This window comes from Marmota monax, unplaced genomic scaffold (genome assembly GCF_021218885.2).
Source record: "Marmota monax isolate L192 unplaced genomic scaffold, Marmota_monax_Labrador192_F-V1.1 WCK01_AAM20220418_F8-fsc00021, whole genome shotgun sequence".
Lineage (NCBI taxonomy): Eukaryota > Metazoa > Chordata > Mammalia > Rodentia > Sciuridae > Marmota > Marmota monax.
The window spans coordinates 7,847,982-7,868,651 of record NW_026695228.1 but is presented as its reverse complement, the minus strand read 5'-3'; the positions used below and the strand labels follow the sequence as shown (position 1 = coordinate 7,868,651).

General features: G+C 34.3%; 1 protein-coding gene and 1 long non-coding RNA gene across 3 annotated transcripts in view; both read right to left on the bottom strand.

The window, feature by feature from the left end:
• The window catches only part of Pdcd6ip (programmed cell death 6 interacting protein), a 74,801-nt gene that overhangs the window by 25,530 nt on the left and 28,601 nt on the right, over positions 1–20,670 (bottom strand). For both annotated transcript variants that reach the window (XM_046436598.2, XM_046436599.2), the window contains exons 8-10: positions 10,628–10,850; positions 8,828–8,951; positions 3,386–3,563 (exon numbers count right to left, since the gene is read on the bottom strand). In XM_046436598.2, coding sequence (XP_046292554.1) covers positions 3,386–3,563; positions 8,828–8,951; positions 10,628–10,850 — 525 coding nt within the window. The remainder of the gene's footprint in view (positions 1–3,385; positions 3,564–8,827; positions 8,952–10,627; positions 10,851–20,670) is intronic.
• On the bottom strand, positions 12,366–20,669 carry LOC131423916 (uncharacterized). The gene is made up of 2 exons (XR_009226070.1): positions 14,182–20,669; positions 12,366–12,507 (listed from the first exon to the last, which is right to left on the bottom strand). It is a non-coding gene; the product is annotated as an uncharacterized LOC131423916 (long non-coding RNA).

Below are 20,670 nucleotides of genomic sequence, written 5' to 3'. Positions count from 1 at the left end.
TAAAAATGTAAAATGCTGCAGCTATTTGGGAGAGTGTTTAGCAGTTCCTCTAAAAATGAGACCATATGACCCAGCTACTCTGCTCCCAGGTATATATACCCAAGAGAAATGAAAAATAGTGGTTAGATAAAAACGTATCTTCATATAACAGTACTATTCAAAATAGATAAAAAAGTGGCAATAATTTAAACATTCATCAACTGAGGAATGGACTAACAAAATATGGTATATCCACATAATGGAATATTACATGGCCATAAAAAGAAATGAAATATTAACACATGCTATAATGTGGATGAACCTTGAAAACATTATGCTAAGTAAAAAAGAGCCAAACTCAAAAAAAGGGCCAAATATTGTAGGATTCCATTTATATGAAATGTCCAAAACAGGCAAATCTACAGGCAGAAATGGGATTAGTGTGGTTGCCAAAGGCAGAGAGAAAGGGAAAAAAGAGAGGTGACTGCAAATTCTCTGGGAGGAAGAAAAATGTTCTGGAATTAGGTATCAATTTTCACAGAACACTGTGAATGTACTAAAAGCCACTCAATTGTACACTTTAAAAGAGTTTAATAGTGAATTTTATGTTATATGAATTTAACCTAAAAAATAAAACAGAAAAACGAATATGGATGTAAAATAGAGGCTTTTTTTAAAAAAACAGAACCAATAAGGCATCTTGGAAATAAGATCAAATAAATCAAACACATACATAAACACACACACACACACACACACACACACACACAGACAATGGCTGAAGAACCAAAAAACACAGCTGATTTGTCCCTTAATGAATTAGAAGAATGACCTGAGATAGTCTCTCTGAAAGAACAACATAAAGAGAAAAAATAAAATATACAGTAAGGTCCAAAACCATCACCATCAGTCTACAAGGAACTCATAAGGAAATAATGGAAGGGATGGGAAAAAAGAATCTAAAGAAATAGAACCCCCAAACAGGAATCTAATGTGTAAAGAACCCAACAGGTCCCAAACATGATATATTATTTACAAAAGAAAAAATAGATAAACACCTCAAATTTTTGAAATTAAGATTAAACAAAATGATTAAAAGCTACCACTGACAAAAACAACTCAAATCAAGTACCAGCTTTACAACTTACTTCACAACTTATAGCTTACTTAAAATGAGATTCTTCGAGTACAAATGGCAAACAGTAACCCTAAGTCATAAGGCTGTTAGAAATGTCAAGATAAGTAAAAGCACTTCATTTTTATAGACAACATACATACAATATACACCAATGTCTGGGAGGAACAAAAATGTTCTGGAATTAGGTATCTAATGTCTGTATAAGATAAACTTTTTTTCACACAGTATTTTTTTTTTTTTTTTTTTTTTTTAATTTTTAATATTTTATTTTATTTTTTTTAGTTTTCGGCGGACACAACATCTTTGTTTGTATGTGGTGCTGAGGATCGAACCCGGGGCACACACATGCCAGGCGAGCACGCTACCGCTTGAGCCACATCCCCAACCCACACACAGTATTTTTTAAGGAGATGCTTCTCACAACTAATATATATTTCATCAGGCAATGTCCTTATCAAAAAAAAAAAAACTTATTACAAAATCAAACACATCTTCCAATAAATGACATCTCAAAATCAAGGAAATACAATAGTATTTAATATTTATATAATTACTAAGTAGCAGACATGTGTGTTATCCCACTTTACAACTCTACAGGCTAAATAAACACTATTATTATTACTATTTTCTGGGTGAGTCAGCTGAGACATGAAGATGTTAAACACTTTGCTCAGAGTCACAGCTAGATGTAAGAGGTAAGAATCAAATCCAAATATAATTCCACACTGAGACTTTAACCACTGACTGAACTATGTGCAAATTATGAAGTATCAAATAAAAATTTATTCTTATAACTTCTATTTACTAAATGCTCCTGGAATACTTTCTATTTGACTCACCATGTCTGCTATTTTTCAGGGTTTGTCTGCCCCACACACAAATAATTTGATGCCATCACTTACATGTGATTTCTAACAACTCTTCACTTTCTTTTCCCTATGTCTACCTGCTATTTCTAGTGTCCATTCAATTGCAACACAAGATGACAGCTTGCTTGGCCCACAAATCAGCAGTACTGAAAGGACTGTAAGGTATTATGATTATAAAGTCTATAACCTCTTTTAATGGACATGTAAATGACTGGAAACCTGATTAAGAGTAAGATTTTGATTCAGTAAATCTGGAGTGAGGCCTGAGATTCTATATTTCTAACAAGCTCAACACAGCAATGATCTAATACTAAAATATGTAAACACTCAATTTACTTGAGTTTTTCAGATTACTGACTCTGTCTACATAGATAAGGTTGGTGATGACTTAATAATTAATGTAGAATCCCTCATAAATAGCAGCCTTCCAGAGTTGATAATGCAGTAAGTTTCCATCCTAATCTTTTTCAAAAGTTGATTTGCACTGGAAAAATGAATAACAATCATCATTACCATCAACAGTTATAAATGCAATACTATCATCAGATTAGTAACATAACAGTAATAACAATTATAATTTATTAAGCACATCCTATGTGTCCCTGAGCGCAGGCATTTCACCGTTTTAATTTTATCTTTTAGGTAATCCTGGGAGGTAAATATTCTCATCTACAAGATCCATACTGTTATCATAAGTATCATAAGTATTTAAATGCTCTGCCTCTCTCCCAATGTACTTGGAAATTATGTAAATGTAATATCCTCTGAAAGTTAAATGAAAAAATCAAAACATCAAGAACTGATAAGAGAGGTCACCTAAAGAGAGGACTCCAAAACTGGCCAGACCTTATAATTAGTTTCAAAGTATCTAGAGCTAAAGAAAGAAAATGTATCAATTAGGGAAAAAGATGAAGGCACCATAAAAAATTTACATTGGTAAACAGTAGGCTTTAGTTTAAAAAAAAACTTTACAAAATGTTTTATTCCTGTTAATAAAATTCCATCTTTACTGGTAAATAAACGTAGAAGTTTTATAAAACATTTGATGGCCTAACTTCCTTTGTCTGACTCCATATTCCTCAAGAAACCTGATCTGCCTATATAGAAATGAAATAATTAATTACAAAGACTTCAGTTTGTGTGATAGTGCTTTCATACAGCATACTAACACTACACAATAGTCATATGAGTTTTATTAACATGCGTTTATTTGCTCTTAAGGTAAGAATGAACTCATTCAACCAGGATTCCCCTTGAGAGTTAGGAGCAAGCCTTGGCACCACAGTAAATTCTGGGGCCAAGATGATGAGTATTATCCTGTGAAACCTTCCAGGCCTCATTTCTGTTGAACACCAAGAGATCAAGTTTTTATTAGAAAAGTAAATCTTTTAAAACATACCTCATCTAAAATTTCTCTATTTCTTTGTAGTAGTTCAGGTAGTTCTTTAATCAACTGATCAACAGTCTGGATACCACCCTGTTCAATTACTGATGTGGACTTAGTTAATATAGATTGAGGTACAGTATCTCCAGACACATCTTCAATTGCTGCTGGAAGATTAAGGGAAGCTAACACGCTGAAAAAAATGAAATATTATGTCATGTTTAAGTCTAAACCACTTTTAAAATCTTAATTGCCTATATCCAAATCAATGGCAATAAAGTTAGCATCTAAAAAATGCAGATAACCCCAACTAACAGAAAAATAAAGCAAAGATAAAGGAAAAGACAGATTTTTTAAGACAAAATCATTACAAAATTAAGTTATTTAAGTTCATAGTTCACAAGTATTAGCCAAGAAGAAAAATTATGACAGCATTAAAATATACTAGATATCTTTGGCCTGTAGCTCAAACTTAACTTCTCTTAGTCTAAGTAATTAAAAGTCAAAAAATCCTTCTTTTTCAGTAGCACACGCATATAATCCCAGCAACTCAGAAAGCTGAGGAAGGAGAATTTCAAGTTCAAGACCAGCTTTAGCAATTTAGAGGCCCTAAGCAACTGAGCAAGAGACCCTGTCTCAAAATGAAAAATTTTTAAAAAGGGTTAGGGATGTGGCTCATTAGTTAAGCACCCCTGGGTACAATCCCTGGTACCCCTACCAAAAAAAAAATTTTTTTTCTTTAAAAAAGCAGTCTTTTATGACACTTTTGATGGTAACACTGTCACTAACAAACCAGAAATAATAATAGCTAAATTTGATATTATTTAAGCAAAATATCAATAGAACAATAGGAAAGCTAAGTATTAATTACAGTATTAATTAATTCACCTGTTCTCAGCTTTGTGGCACAATAACAATTTTTCACTTACTTCCTTTACATGATAGGGATGGGGGACTTACCCCTTCCTACTATTCATAAAGACAATAAAGCAAATAACATGATATAATGTAATAAACCGCTCAGAAAACAAGTTCTGTATAAACTCAGGGTGCCTCTTAATCATATGGAAGAGGAAATTATTGTTGCCTTCTTGCTAGATAAAGAAAAATGATGTCAAATTCTATGCATTCATCAAAATGATAAATCAAGACTAGGTCAAGTCTAGGATAATATGCTCTCAATCACATATATCTACCAAAGACCTTGTCTCCAAAATATATAAAGAACTCTTTAAAGATAATTAAGAAGGAAAAACTAAATTTAAAAAAGGAGCCAAATGACTGGTGTGGAGCTCAGTAGAAGAGCACTTAAGCTAGATGCACAAGGCCTAGGTTCCATCTCCAGCACCATAAAAATAAAAAGGAATCTGATGTTTCAACTGACCACTTCATAAAAGATATATAAATAACTACTGAACACATGAAAAGTTGCTTAACATCATTGGTAATTAGAGAATGCAAATTAAACTCCAATGAGATATGGCTACATATACACTAGAATGGCTAATATTAAAAAGTTTAAGTGTTGGTGAGGATGCAGAGCAACTACATTTTTCACAATAGTGCAGGTAGAATGTAAAATGAAAAATCCACTTTGGAAAACAATCTGGCAATCTCATATAAAGTTAAACAAATTCAAACTATAAAACTCCAACTCAAGGGGCTGGGGCTGAAACTCAGTGGTAGAGAACTTGAATTTTAATTGTGAGGCACTGGGTTTGATCCTCAGCATCACATAAAAATAAATAAATAAAGATATTGTATCCATCTAAAACTAAAAAAATTTAAAAACTCCAACTCAAATGTCACTTCTAGGGCTAGGGATGTAGGTCAGCGGTAGAGCACTTTCCTAGCATGTGCAAGACCCTGAGTTCAATCCCCAGCACTGGAAAGAAGGCAGGAAGGAGGGAGAGTCTACTACTCAGTATTTACCAAAGAAAACTAAAACATGTCCACACGAAGATTTGTGTAAGAATGCGAAGCAACTGAAATGTTTTATCAACAGGCAAAAATTAACTAAAAAAAAAATTAACAAACTACTATTGACTATAAAACACTATTCAGACAAAAAAAAAAAAAACAAACTGATACACATGACAATACATATGAATCTCAATAGCAAACTGAACGAAAGAAGTAGAGAATATACTATACATACTGAAAGTACTACATATTGTACAACTGTAGCAATATTATACTGTGCATAATGTAATTAATTATATTCATATTAAACTGTATAAAGAGTAAAACCAAAAAAAAAAAGAGTAAAACCTATAGTTACAGGGAGCACATGATTAGTGACCCGGGACCAGGGGAAGCGGGATGGAAGGGAAGAGGCATAAGAGAATCTTAGGGTAATAGAAATATTTCCAGTCTCAATCTTAGGGGTGGTTACACGGACACAAAGGTTTACCAAAACTAACTGAACTATACACTTAAAAATAGGTGTATTTTATTATGTACAAATTATACCTGACTTTTTCTTAGAGCATTATGTTACACATAGTAGCTGGGTTCATTCTGACAAAATCATATATGCATGAAATTTTATTTCAGTTCTCATTCGTCATCCTTCCTCCCCCTATTATTCTTCCTCTACTTATCTTCCTTCCACTCACTTATTTATTTTTGATTGGTTCTTCTTATTTATACATAAAGGTAAAATGTCATGGCATATTTCTATGTGCACATGATTTTATAAAATTCATTCTCCCCTTTCTCAACCCTCCTCCTTTTTTGTCTTTTACTCCACTGATCTTCCAACTTTATGATCTCTGGTCCTCCACTCCTTCTTTCCCTTACTTTTCTCTAGATTTTATACATAGGAGAGAAAACATTCAACCCTTGGTTTTCTGAGACTAGCTTACCTCACTTAGCGTGATGTACTCCATTTCCATCCATTTACCAGAATGCCATAATTTCATTCTTTTTTATATAAGCTGAGAAAAACTCCATTGTGTATATACCACATGTTCTGTATCCATTCACCTACTGATGGGCAACTGAGCTGATTCCATATTTGGCTACTGTGAACTGTGCTGCTATATACATTGAGGTGGCCATATCACTATAGTATGCTGATTTTAGTTCTTTTGGAAAAACACCAACGAATGAGATAGGTGGGTCATATGGTAGTTTTATTCCTAGTTTGTTTTGTTTTGTTTTGTTTTTTGAGGAATCTCATGCTGCTTTTTAGAGTGGTTATACTAATCTGCAGTCCCATCAACAACATACAAGTATACCTTTTCCCCACATCCTTGCCAGCATTTATAATTATTTGTGTTCTTGAAAACTGCCATTCTAACTGTAATGAGATGAAATCTTTGTGTAATTTTGATTTCCACCTCCTATATTGCTAGAGATGTTGAACATTTTTTCATTTATCTGTTAGCCATTTGTGTTTCTTTTGAGAAGTATCTATTTGGGGTTTTTGCCCATTTATTGACTACGTTATTTGGTTTGCTGTTGTTGTTTTTAGTACTTTATATGCTCTAGTTATTAATCTCCTGTCAGATGAGCAGCTAGCAAAGATTTTTGCCATTGTATAAACTCTCTTCACGCTCTTGATTATTTCCTTTGCTGTGCAGAAGCTTTTTGATGTAATGGCATCAACTTATCGATACTTGGTTTTGTTTCTTGAGATTTTAGGGGTCTTGTTAAGGAAGACAGTGCCAGCACCAATATCATGATGAATTGGCCCTATGTTTTCTTCCAGCAGTTGCAAGATTTCTGGTCTAATACCTAAGTCTTTGATCCATTTTGATTTTACTTTTGTGTAGTGTGAGAAATAGGATCTAGTTTCATTCTTCTAATATGGATATCCAGTCTTCCTAGAACCATTTGTTAAAAAGACAATCTTCTCTCCAACATATATTTTGGGCATCTTTGTCAAGTAGCAGATGGCTGTAAGTATATCAGTTTGTCTATGTGTTTTCTATTCTATTCCTTTGATCTTCGTGTCTGTTTTGATGCCAATACCATGCTGTGTTTGTGACTGTAGCTCTGCAGCATAATTTGAGATTAAGTATTGTAATGCCTCCTGCATTGCTCCTCTTGTTCAATATTGCTTTGGCTATTCTGGGTCTCTTATTCTTCCGAATGAATTTAAGCACTGTTTTTCCTAATTCTGTGAAGAATGTTATCGGTAATCTGATGGGGACTACAGTGAATCTACATATTGCTTTTGGTATATGGTCATTTTGACAATACTAATTCTGCCTATCCAACAATATGGGAGGTCTTTCCATCTTCTAAGTTCTTCAATTTCTTTCATAAGTGTTCTATAATTTTCATTGAAGAGAACTTTAACCTCCTTGCTTAGATCAACTTCAATTATTTTGTTGGTTTTGGTTTTTTAAGTTTTTATTTTGTTTTGTTCTGTTTTTTAGGTTACTGTGAATGAAATGGTTTTCAAAATTTCCTTCTCATCAGAATCACTGATGGAGGAAAAGAAAGTTATTGATTTATGAGTGACGATATTGTATCCTGCTATTTGTTGAATTTGTGGATCAGCTCTAGAAGTTTCCTGGAGTAGTTTTTTGGGTCTTCTAGATATAGGATCATGTCATCAGGAAACAAAGATAGTCTGACTTCTTTTCCTATTGGTATCCTTTTAGTTTCCTTCTCTTGCCTGATTGCTATAGCTAGTGTTTCAAGAACTGTATTGAATAGAATGGTGAGAGGGGACATCTTTGTTTTGTTCCTCATTTTAGAGAAATGCTTTCAGTTTTTCTCCATTCAGTATGATCTTGTCTCTGGGTTTGTCATATATAGCCTTTATAAAGTTGAGGTAATTTCCTTTTATCCATAGCTTCTCCACCATTTTTAACAAAAATGGATGCTGGATTTTAGCAAAAGTCTTTTATCCATCTGTTGAGATGGTCAAATGATTCTTGTCCTTAAATATATTTAAGAGGTGAATAACATTTATTGATTTGCACATGATGAATCAACCTTACATCCCTAGGATGAAACCCACTTAATCATGGTATATTATCTTCTTGATTTTATACCTAAATTTTTTTAATAAATGAATTATTTTGTCTTTAATCCACCAGAAACAACAATTGGTTTAGAATACTTAATGTACCATATATCACAGAGTTCACTGCTACTTCCCATTACCCTCAAATAAATCTTTCTTAAAATGCAAGCAAGGAGTCAAATGTTCTCACCTCATATCTATAATTAAATTTCTTCTAACTATAATTTATTTGCTAGGGCTTAAAACAATGTCTGCAAGAAGTCTTATAGATTGTGTGTGTGTGTGTATATGTGTGAGAGAGTGAGAGTGTGTGTGTGTGTGTATAAGTATGTGTTTATCTACATCTGCTGAATCATATAGACTTTGACATTTTGTTCCAAGTTCAGAAAAACTATATGTTCATAAACTATTTATTCAAAGAACCACCATGGGAAACTTTAGAGGCTAATTTATAAAAGTTAAGCTCTACCTACCCATTTGCCAAGGTGGTGGCTTCTCTCATTTGAGCAATTGATCTATTAACTAAATCAGCTTTCCTCTGATTAAACGCAGCCAAAGACTGTTGCACTGACACAGGAACCATCTTCTCAAACAGATCTAAAATTATAAATGGACATTTCAACAAAATTTTAGCACAAAAATTCAAACTTCTTTCTAATATTCATACAGTTTAGAAACATTTAAAGGTCAAAACTAAATCATGGATTGCAGATGTAGCTCAGTAGTTAAATAAATAAGTAAATAAATACTAGAAGTATAATGATGAAAAAATTTTTTAATATCTTTTAGTTACAGATGGATGCAATATCTTTATTTTGTTTATTCATTTTTATGTGGTGCTGAGTATCGAACCCAGTGCCTCACATATGCAAGGCAAGCGCTCTGCCACTGAGCCACAACCCCAACCCCATGATGAGAATTTTTAGATCACTATATACAAGATCAGTGGCAATAATGAAAGTTTTTTTTTTTTTTTAATGTTGCTAGAGATCAAACTCTAGGCCTCACACATGCTAGGTCTCACACATGCTGAGCTACATCCCTAACCCACAAAGCTTTCCTTCTTGAACTCTATTTTAATTTAACTTTTGAGATGCCTTGTCATTGAGTAAGAAAGATCTTTGGTTAACATTGCTCATTTATGGATTAAATTGTGCAAGCCACAGTGCCAGGTTCAATTCCAGCTCCACCACTTCCTCGCCATGTGACCTTGGGGAAATGAAAACTCTGTCCATCAGTATCCTTACTGGTAAAATGGAGATATTAATAGTACCCATCTCATGGGTCTATTCTGAGAAATAAATGAACTAATCTTTATAAAATCCTTGAGTCCCTGGCATAGGGCAAATATTTTGTATTTGCTAAAATAATAACTCTTTCTCAGGAACTTAGAATATTATCTCTGGGATCTCAGCTAGATCCATCAAATACATATTACATATATTAATGATAAACAAAGATATTATAACATTTATTTATCTAACACAAATATGATTCCATAAATCTACATTTTAAGAAATAACTATGTCTGCTGGGGATGCAATTTAATAGTACAGCATTTGCCTAGCATGTGTGAGTCCCTGGATTCAATTCCCAGTACCATTAAAAAAAAAAAAATTACATGTTTATTTTTATCTGTTTACTTTTTAAGTGCTTGTTTAAAATCTTAATCATTCAAACAGTTTCAAGCTTTCTGTTGTATATTTTATGCATGCTTTAACATTTATTTTCCATCTTAAAATGCCATTAAAGCTAGGCATAGTGCAGCACACCCTGCAATCCCAGCTACTCTGGAGGCTGAAGCAGGAGGATAACAAGTTTGAGGCCAGCCTTAGCAACTTACCAAGACCCTGTTTCAAAATGAAAAATATAAAGGGCTGGGGGTGGGGAGGGGTTGGGGGTGTAGCTCAGCGGTAGAGTGCTTGCCCCGCTTGTGGAAGGCACTGGGTTTGATTCTCAGCACCAAATAAAAATAAAAGTATTGTGTCCATATACAACTAAGAAAATATTTTTAAAGGACAGGGGGCCCACTGGGGATGTAGCTCAGTGTTAAGAAGAGCTCCCCTGGGTTCGACTCTAGTACCACCTGGGAGGAAAAAAAAAAACGACTAAAGATACAATACTTAATTTTTATTCTCACATTCACTTCAAACAATATGCATGCAAATATATCAAAATACTAGAGCAACTGTGTGATTTTTAGTTAAAAATAATACAGATTAAACTGGAGAAAAGATGAGAAAGATTAATGTGCACATGAGTATCAAACATACCAGTAAACTTCTGGCTGATGGGTACATTGACTGGGGTAGATTTCACAAGTGTGGCTTTGCCAATAGGATCTAGATCTTTAAGGTCTGGAACACGATCATGATAAATGAAGTCATTATCCTTCTTTGCTGCAGTAAGGGCACGGCTGATTTTGTCAGAAAAATCCTTTACGTTGACATATTCATCATAGCGAGATGCCACTGTCTTAATCAATTCCGCTGCATGCTAAAAAGAAAAATGACCAAAAACAGAAACATTTTCTTTCTCTACGTAGCATTGATTTATTTTTTCCATTTCTTAATTGGTTCATTTTAACTGTACTTAATAGCAGGATTCATTGTTACATATTCTTAAATGCACACAACATAATAATTGGACCATTACCATGCCTAGCATTGGTTTAAAATAAAAACTTTAATTTGAGGGCTTTACATTTCCAGCATTATGGGTAACAGAATAACCTGGAAATTCTCCCATCACCAAATACCCAAAAATTGAAGAATAATATATACTAAAAATCCCCTTTACACACATGGGTAAATTACCAAGGTAGTAAAAGAAATCCAATGGTCAATCAAGATAAACTGACATTGAGAAAGGCTGGGTGTTGAATTATGTCTATGAACCCAAAGAATTCACACGTAAATTGTACGTATAATTGTATTATACCCCTCACAGAAACCTAAGACATGAATCTTGAAACCATACAAGTGTGAGATTCACCTCCATCACAGCCCCTCACATGAAGGAAGGAACTCTCAATAAAAGGAGAAATCAGGAAAAATTTAAACAGAAACACAGAAAAATACTGTGTCATTTCAACATCAATAAGAAAGCAATTTTTAAAAAAGGTTTGGCCTTGGTACAGCGCTTGCCTTGCATGCATGAGGCAACTGAATTCAATACTCAACACCACATAAAAAAATAAGTAAATACAATAAAAAATATTTTTAATAAAAAAGGTTTGGACTTTTAAGATGAATAAATGTCTCACACAAATTTAACGCTCAAACTATATTATTTAGGTGGCAAAAATGTAGCAATGTCAGGTAAAATAGACAGTAAAGCCAAAAACACAAAAAGAGATAAATTCAGCACGTTTTAATATTTGCCAATTTGCCAGACAGATACAAAACTTCTTAAATTTTGCATGTAAAAACCTCTCACTATATAAGCAAATTTTTTTTGAAAGAGAGAGAGAGAGAGAATTTTTTAATATTTATTTTTCAGTTTTCGGCGGACACAACATCTTTGTTTTTTGTATGTGGTGCTGAGGATCGAACCCGGGCCGCACGCATGCCAGGCGAGCGCACTACCGCTTGAGCCACATCCCCAGCCCCATAAGCAATTTTTTTAAGGGTGGGGGGTAACAGGGGATTTAAGCTTTACCACTGAGCTACATAACCAGCCCTTTCTATTTTTTTATTTATATATGATAACAGAATGCATTACAATTCTTATTACATATATAGAACACAAATTTTCATATCTCTGGTTGTATACATAGTATATTCACACCAATTTGTCTCTTCATACCTGTACTTTGGATAATAATGATCATCACATTCCACCATCATTAATTGCCCCATGCCCCTTCCCTTCCAACCCCTCTGCCCTATCTAGAGTTCATCTATTCCTCTCCCCATACCACTATGAATCAGCCTCCTTATATCAAAGAAAACGTTGAGCATTTGTTTTTGGGGGGATTGGCTAACTTCACTTAGCATTATCTTCTCTAACTCCATCCATTTACCTGCAAATCATATGATTTTATTCTCTTTTACTGCTGAGTAATATTCCATTGTGTATATATGCCACTTTTTTTATCCATTCATCTATTGAAGGGCATCTAGGTTGGTTTCTTCTCAGCAAAAGAAACAATCTGTGAGGTGAATAGAAAGCCCACATCTTTGGAGCAAATCTTTACCCCTCACACCTTAGATAAAGCAATAATCTCTAGGGTATATAAAGAACTCAAAAAGCTAAACACCAAAAAATAAGTAACCCAATCAATAAATGGGCCAAGGACCTGAAGAGACATTTCTCAGAAGATGATGTACAATCAATCAACAAATACATGAAAAAATGTTCATCATCTTTAGCAATTAGAGAAATGCAAATTAAAACCACTCTATGATTTCATCTCACTCCAGTCAGAATAGCAGCTATTATGCATACAAACAGTAAGTATTGGCGAGGATGTAAGGGAAAAGGTACTCATACACTGTTGGTGGGACTGCAAATTGGTGCCGCCAATATGGAAAGCAGTATGGAGATTTCTTGGAAAATTGGGAATGGAAACACCATTGCACCCAGCTGTCCCTCTCCTCGATCTATAACCAAAGGACTTAAAAACAGCATACAACAGGGACACAGCCACATCAATGTTTAAAGCAGCACAATTCACAACAGCCCTTTCCATTTTTTATTTTGCTTTTTGTTTGTCTGTTTTGAGACAGGGTCTCAATAAGTTTTTGAGGGTCTTGCTAAGCTGCTGAGGCTGACCTCAAACTTAAAATCCTCCTATCTCAGCCTCCCAGGTAGCTGGGATTACACATATGTGCTACAGCACCCAGCACTACATTAGTAATTATAATAAGACATTGCTAGATCTATCCATGTCAAAGTAAAATTCTAAACTCCTTTCTCAGCAACAGCTGGACCAAGTACATAAAAAATATTTAAGATCATACAAGAGTTGAACAACACAATTAATGAGTTTGATTTTGCAGACATGAAGTACCCTGGGCTCCACAATCAGAGAATATATAATACTTTAACACATTTAAAAAAAAAAAAACAGCTATGTAAAACAATCAGATAAGGAGACAGAGCAAATCTAAAATGCCAAAATCACAAGAATACAAAAATGGGCTAGTAGATTTCATACTAGCAATCTACTTATTCCATTCTCTAGAGCAATGAACTTAAATTAAAAATCAAATACCTCCATAGGATGTTCTTCAATATTTGCTATAATTTGGATAAATGTCCCCATGGGTTAATGCTGGGAGCCATTAGCCAAGTAGGTATGACAATTTCCTTGCCAGCGTACCCCATGTTGCTTAGTGGAAGGACTCGTGGAAATAGGACATTTTGCAGTGACATTGCATGTAGGTGACCTTGCTCAAGGACCAAGGCGGATCCGGGTTTAGGGTGGTTCCAGGTTTAAGGTTATTCCTGCTGGGAATAGGGCGTATCCTGCTGCCTGAGTTCCCCTTGAGTTCTCACGGGATTCAGACAGTTTTTTGGGGGAGACAGAAGCCCAGTGGGGGTGGATTTTGGGCAGAGAACGTGGATTTCCCCAAAACGTGATTGTAGACGGCTGGTGTGAGTTCGGGAATAAAGAGTTGCTGTTTGAATCTACAAGCTGTGTGGTGGCTCGTGATTTTGTGCCCAGCCAGACTGCGGCAGGTTAAAGGCTTGATCCCCAGCCCATAATCCTACTGGGAAGTAGTAGAAACTTTAAGAGGTAAAGTGGGAGATCTTCTAGTCATTAGGGGCATGTCTTTGAAGGGAATAATGGAATGCAGACCCCTTATCTTCCTCTACTCACATCCCAATCAAAGGTTTTGCCGTGTGCTGCCACCATATGCTGCCTCATATGCTGCAACAGGGTCCACAAATCATGTGCTGAAACCTCCAAAACTGTAAGCCAAAGTAAAACTTTTCTGTTTATAAAGCTGATTCTCTCACATATTTTTAACAGAAAGCTGACTAGCACTATATCTTTATTATTTTTTTAATCTCAGTAAAATAGAAATATGTAGTTCCTTAATATAATAAAAATCTTAACCCCAAAGTTGATATTATGCTTAGTAGAAAAATATAACATCCCTAGAGCAAATGAAAATTATCAGTATCATTACAACCACAAACATGTCAAAACAACAGTGTGATCAGTGGTATATAATTTAGAACACGAAAAAATATATATTATTTACAAGTGACATATTTATATACAAAAAAACTTTGAAAAATCAACTGAATTCTAAATAATGAGGAAGTTAGCTTAGATACAAAATTAATATAACAGGGCAGGGGTTGTGGTTCAGTGGTAGAGCACTTGCCTATCATGTGTGAAGCACTAGGTTTGATCCCCAGCACAAGAAACGAACGAACGAAAGAAAGAAAGAAAGAAAGAAAGGCATTGTTTCCATCTACAACTAAAAAAGAAAACAAAAATATTTTAAAAATCAATATAACAAATACACGTAAATAATCATCAATTGAATAAGTAGCAGAAGAAACAGATCCACTGCCACTAGCAACAAAAATACAAAATATACAATAACAAATTTTGGACATATGTAAGATCAATATGAAACTGTAAAGAAATAAAGATAAACAAAATAAAATCTTTATCATCAGTGTAACTGAAAAATAGGAAACTGCACAAACTTAAATCATATTATAAATTTGCACTACCTAAGAACAAATTACTTTAACCAAATCTGAAAACAATGAGAAAATAAAAAAACAACTGCCAGCTTATGAAAAGCAACCAGGAGGTCACGGAAAAAATGGGATGCTGAGGGACATCAAGCCAAGAGAGTTACTAGGAGCAAGAGGCAGATTAATCAAAAGAACAGGATTGCTAGGGAAAGTAGAAAATAGGAAAGACTGAAAAGCAAAGAAGGGAGAAGAAAAGGCAGTGAGCACTGAGAAAATGCCAGCAAAATACAAACTTAAAAGAAGATGCACAGGAAGCACATATAAATAGTAGAAGTAAATAAATAAAAAGTAGAAGCAGTAGGAAGCACAGGTACATAAAAGGCCAGGTTTTTAGGACCAGAGAAGCAGGGCTACAGAGAGAGCCTTTCCACAATGACGCCTGGAAAAATACCCAGGTCCATTCCCAACCCAGGAACCTCCTCTAAATCAATATCCTTCAAACACAAAGGTAACTAACTCATCTACCTGAACACAAAAACCAACCACGGAAAAGGATGAACATGAAAAGCATAATTTTCAAATACATAATGAAAACTCACCAAACATTGCCACAAAATAGATGAAAACAGTATGCTAAAAAACTAAAATAGGCTTAAGGACTTAAGGATGCAATCACAGTACTAAAAGAACACAAAGTATGAACAGAGGACCATATGGCCCTGACAACAGTGGGTGATGGATAGTAAGAAAATGTGAAATGGGAACTGACAGAAATCAGGGAAGGAAGTGAACAAAAATACAAATTCCTTTAAGAAAGAAAGACTGAAAACATTTACATAAGGAGCAAAAGGCAGAAGAGACATCACAAAAATCATATAATAAGAAATACATAAGCACATGCCTGTAATCCCAGCAGCTTCGGAGACTGAGGCAGAAGGATCCAATATATGAAGCCAGCCCCAGCAACTTAGCCAGGTACTAAGCAACTTAGTGAGATCCTGTCTCAAAATAAAAAATAAAGCCAGGCACCCTAGCACCTCAGGAGGTAAAGGCAGGAGGATTGCGAGTTCAAAGTCAGCCTCAGCAACTTAGGCCCCAAGCAACTCAGTGAGTCCCTGTCTCTAAATAAAATATAAAAAGGGGCTAAGGATGTGGCTTAGTGGTTAAGCATCCCTGGGTTCAATCTCCAGTACCACAGATAGATTGACAGATAAAATAGGGCTGGGGATGTGGCTAGGTGGTAAATGCCCCAAGTCCAATCACTAGTACAAAAAAAAAAAAAAATCAACATGCAGTTGAGAGAAGGCTACTACAAATTAGTTCTAAGAGATGTATCAATTAAATGCAATCTGAGGCCTCTGTATGAATCCTGATTTGAATAAGCCAAGACCCCATAAGAAAAACAATCAAGGAACACTAAACTAGATTGGAATAATATCGAATTGTGAATATAATTAATATATTAACATTGAAGTAGGAGAGAATAAAAATAGGTAAAAAGAAGACATAAAAGAAGGAAAAGTAAATAAGATTTTAATTCAAAAGTTTCACATACCTTTCCAAGCATGTCACTCCCTAAGCCAGTCTCCTTTGCAGGCCTAGTACTCCTAAAATTCCTGGAAAATCTGTAAATCTACCTGCACAATGTTAATTAACTCCCAAATAAATAAATTAAGCAAAGAGAAAGATGATATCTTCAGGAACTTATTATCTAAGGGATTTCCCAGCACCATCTACTGATCAGATGAAGAAGACCATATAAGGATAAGGATAGATTAAACATACTATCTTGAGATCACTGGACTGATACCATTCCTACATACCTTCCTATCTACCCCTCACCAAGTTTCTTTTAAAAGAAGAGCCAGGAACCCCCGAACCATGTCTCTCACTCTCAAGATGGCCTACATTCCCCTTGAATACATATTCCTTGCTTTATCCCTAATGTACTTCTCTCTTTTTTTTAATATTTATTTATTTACTTTAGTTAGGTGGATACAGTATCTTCATTTTATTTTTATGTGGTGCTGAGGATCGAACCCAGTGCCTCCCGTATGCTAGGCAAGTGCTCTACCTGAGCCACAACCACAGCCCAGTATTTCTCTCTTAAAACTGCCTCCATTCTTCCTTGAATATGTATTCACTTCCTAAATAAAATTCTGTCTATGCCTTTGATGGGCACATGCTGAAATTCTTTAATGCTGAATTAAATGCCAAGAATCCTGATGGTCCTGAGTCAAGTTCCCCCTTCTCTCAAAGAACTCAGGGACCCCACTTCAGAAACACTCTTCTTCCATGACATCATTAATTTTGCTAGAAAATGGCATTGTACTGTGGTTTCAATTTTTTTGATCTTCAGCTATTACAGATACATATTAAGGTGCTCACAGGTAAAATGTATGTGACATAGCTATAAAATATCACAAAAAGATAAGAGTGGGGAGATGAAATAGATGAAACACAAAACAGCAAATACCGACAGTTATTGAAGCTACGTAATGGATATTTAATGGTTTATATTTATATGTTTGAAATTTCCCACAATAAATAATTTACATAAAAAGGTAAAATAATTCCAAAAAACTCAGGCAACAAAAACAGGAAATTTTAAAAAATGAAAGATGAAAATACCTAACACATAAATAACTAAAATGGTATGAATCTGAGCCAATGAAACAGAATGAAAAATTCAGAAATAAATTTAAATATATGTGGTAGGTTTAATATGTGATAAAGTGAGAATCTCAAAATCAATGAGGTGAAGGAAGTCATTATAACAAATGGTTTGAGGACAATTAGGTAGCCATTAATAAAAAAGAGAAAAACTGAATTCATGTATCATACATGAGGATAAACGTCAGTGAATCAATGATTTGAACACAATATACATATTACAGATGTATTTGTACTTTGATATCAGCAATCCTATTCCTAGGAATTTAACATATACCTGCTGCTATAGACTGAACTACATTACCCAAAATTCCTATATCGAAGGCCCCATCTTTAACGTACACTATTTGTAAATGGGGCCTTTGAGCTATAACTAAATGAGGTCATTAGAGTGGGACCTTCATATGGGATACTAATTCATACAGAAGAGATGCCAGAAATATTTGCTTCTATTTCAAACAAAAAATACTGAAAAGATTAAATAAGAAACTAATGAAAATTACCCACGGGGTAGTGGTAAAAAAGGGAACAGGACAAAGGAAAAGGGCTACAGTTGAAGTGGATGCCTTTATATATACCTAGTTTTTCTCAATTTTGATTTTAAACAATGTCAAGCCCATAAAAAATTTAAAGAACAGAATAACAAATAACAATATGCCCTTTATCTAGATTCAGATATTGTTACCATTTTGCCATATTTGTCTTATCTCTTACTTTCCCATATGTATGTGCATATTCATGAACTTTTTTCTTTTTCTGCAGAGTCATATGAAACTAATGTTCAGATGTCATGACCACTCATCCCAAAACACCTCAGCCTAGATCACCTAAAAAAGGACAATCTCCTTAATATCTGTAGTTTATTATTTTCACTAATAAAAAAGTATTATCTATATGAAATCAAATTTGTCATCTTGCTAAATCCCTCATTAATGAGTTAAATAAATCCAACATATAAATAATTTTAAGGAATCTTGTTTATATATCTTTATATCTATATGTTTTTATATCTTTTTGAAAATTATACATTGGTAGCTTGAAAATTCTACCAAGAAAAGAGAACCTTCAAATAATGCCAAATAAACTGCATTATCTAAGGGGTACAATTCATGAGCTGTATTAAGCCCAGATACAACCATTCTGGGTTCAAGAAGTAATTCAAAACAGCAATTTTACCTTTACTACCACTTTACTTATTGTTTTGATTTTCCTAGCTGTGGCTTTGTTTTTGTTTCTGGCTTGGACACAATGAATAGGTTACTCCCCTTTGTTAGTAGCAATGACTAGAAACTTGGTTTAATGGTTTAACCATCTAATAATCTGTCAGGATCATTCAGTACTCCACAAAGTAAGAAGATACAGAAAATATGTTTTGTTGCTCACCTTTCTTTGTTCTGTTTGCCTATTTGTGAGTTCAAATTGATTTTTTTTAATATTTTATTTTTAGTTGTAGTTGGACACAATACTTTTGTTTATTTTTATGTGGTGCTGAGGATCGAACCCAGGGCCTACCACGTTCTAGGTGAGTACCCTATCGCTGAGCCACAACCCCAGCCCTCAAATTGATTTTTTAAATATTCTATGCCTACTAGAATAAGGAACTGCCAGGGACTGGTGTTAACAGTCTGTGTTAACATTTGACCTATAACTAAAGCTGTAAAACTTAAGTTATAAACTCTGTATCTACAACCGAGAAATGTCTTCATTTTATTTCACTGTACAAATTTGACATTTTCCTTTTTACAGTATTTAAAAATTAGGTTAACATTTCAAAACACATCTTCTCTGACTAGTTTATAGAACCCCAACCCTTTAAATTTAATAATCCTAAAATTCTCAGGGAAAAAAAAGAAATTAAACTTCTAATAACTTAAATATGCTAGCCTTTGGGGGGATCCTTCCAACAGAAATTCTTTGCTCAGAAGCGGTTTTATGTAAGAAAATAAGTTATTATAATGAGAGTGAATCCCTAAAAAAATCAGACACACTTAAAAATCTGGGTTTATCGGTTTTATCAGTATGGGTTTATCTTCTTAAGAAAAGAGTAATTTGAACATCAGTTCCATAGTATCTTCTAATATCCAATCAATATTAGAATTCCCCTAACAATCCTATATTTTCCATTTACAAAAACACGAAACATAAACAATTCATTTATATAGCTCTTGCCCCTGCTACAAAGTGTCCCCAGATGTCACTGCAAGTTTCTGGCAACTCTAATGCCAGCACTATGGATACAATTGCCATGAAGGTACTCTGCTGTTTACAAGATTTGTATATGTGTGTATAACACTGTTCTCAAGCTTTGGAATTACATGCTCCAGTTTAGACCAAGGCTAGGCCACAAGTTATGTCCTACACATCTTCCTGAAGCACTATAATCAATTTAGACTATTTTTGCATTAAAATAAACATGCAGGTCTAGGGTTGTGACTCAATGGTAGAGTGCTCACCTAGTATGTGTGAGGTATGAGTTCAATTCTCAGCACTACATATTAATTAATTAATTAAAGGTTCATTGACAAAATACATATATTTTTAAAAATAATTAAGAAATATGGGTAGGGGCTGGGGATGTGGCTCTAGCGGTAGCACGCTCGCCTGGCATGCATTCGACTCGGGTTCGAACCTCAGCACCACATACAAAAACAAAGATGTTGTGTCTGCCGATAACTAAATAAATATTAAAAAATTTATCTTTCTCTCTCTCTCTTTAAAAAAAAAAGAAAGAAAGAAAGAAATATGGATAAATAAAAGAATTGAAGGCAAATTTCATATGAATTTTTTGGGCAAAATATGCCATGCAAAAAACATTCTGACCACATCAAAAAACATGTAGTAGGTAAAGCCTGACAACAGAAACAATCACTTATCTCTGATAGAGGCAATGAATGGGAAAATTTAATAAGTAAACCTGGGAGTCTCACTAGGGAAAAAAAAAAAAAAGGACAATGGAGTTTTATCTATCACCAAGAAA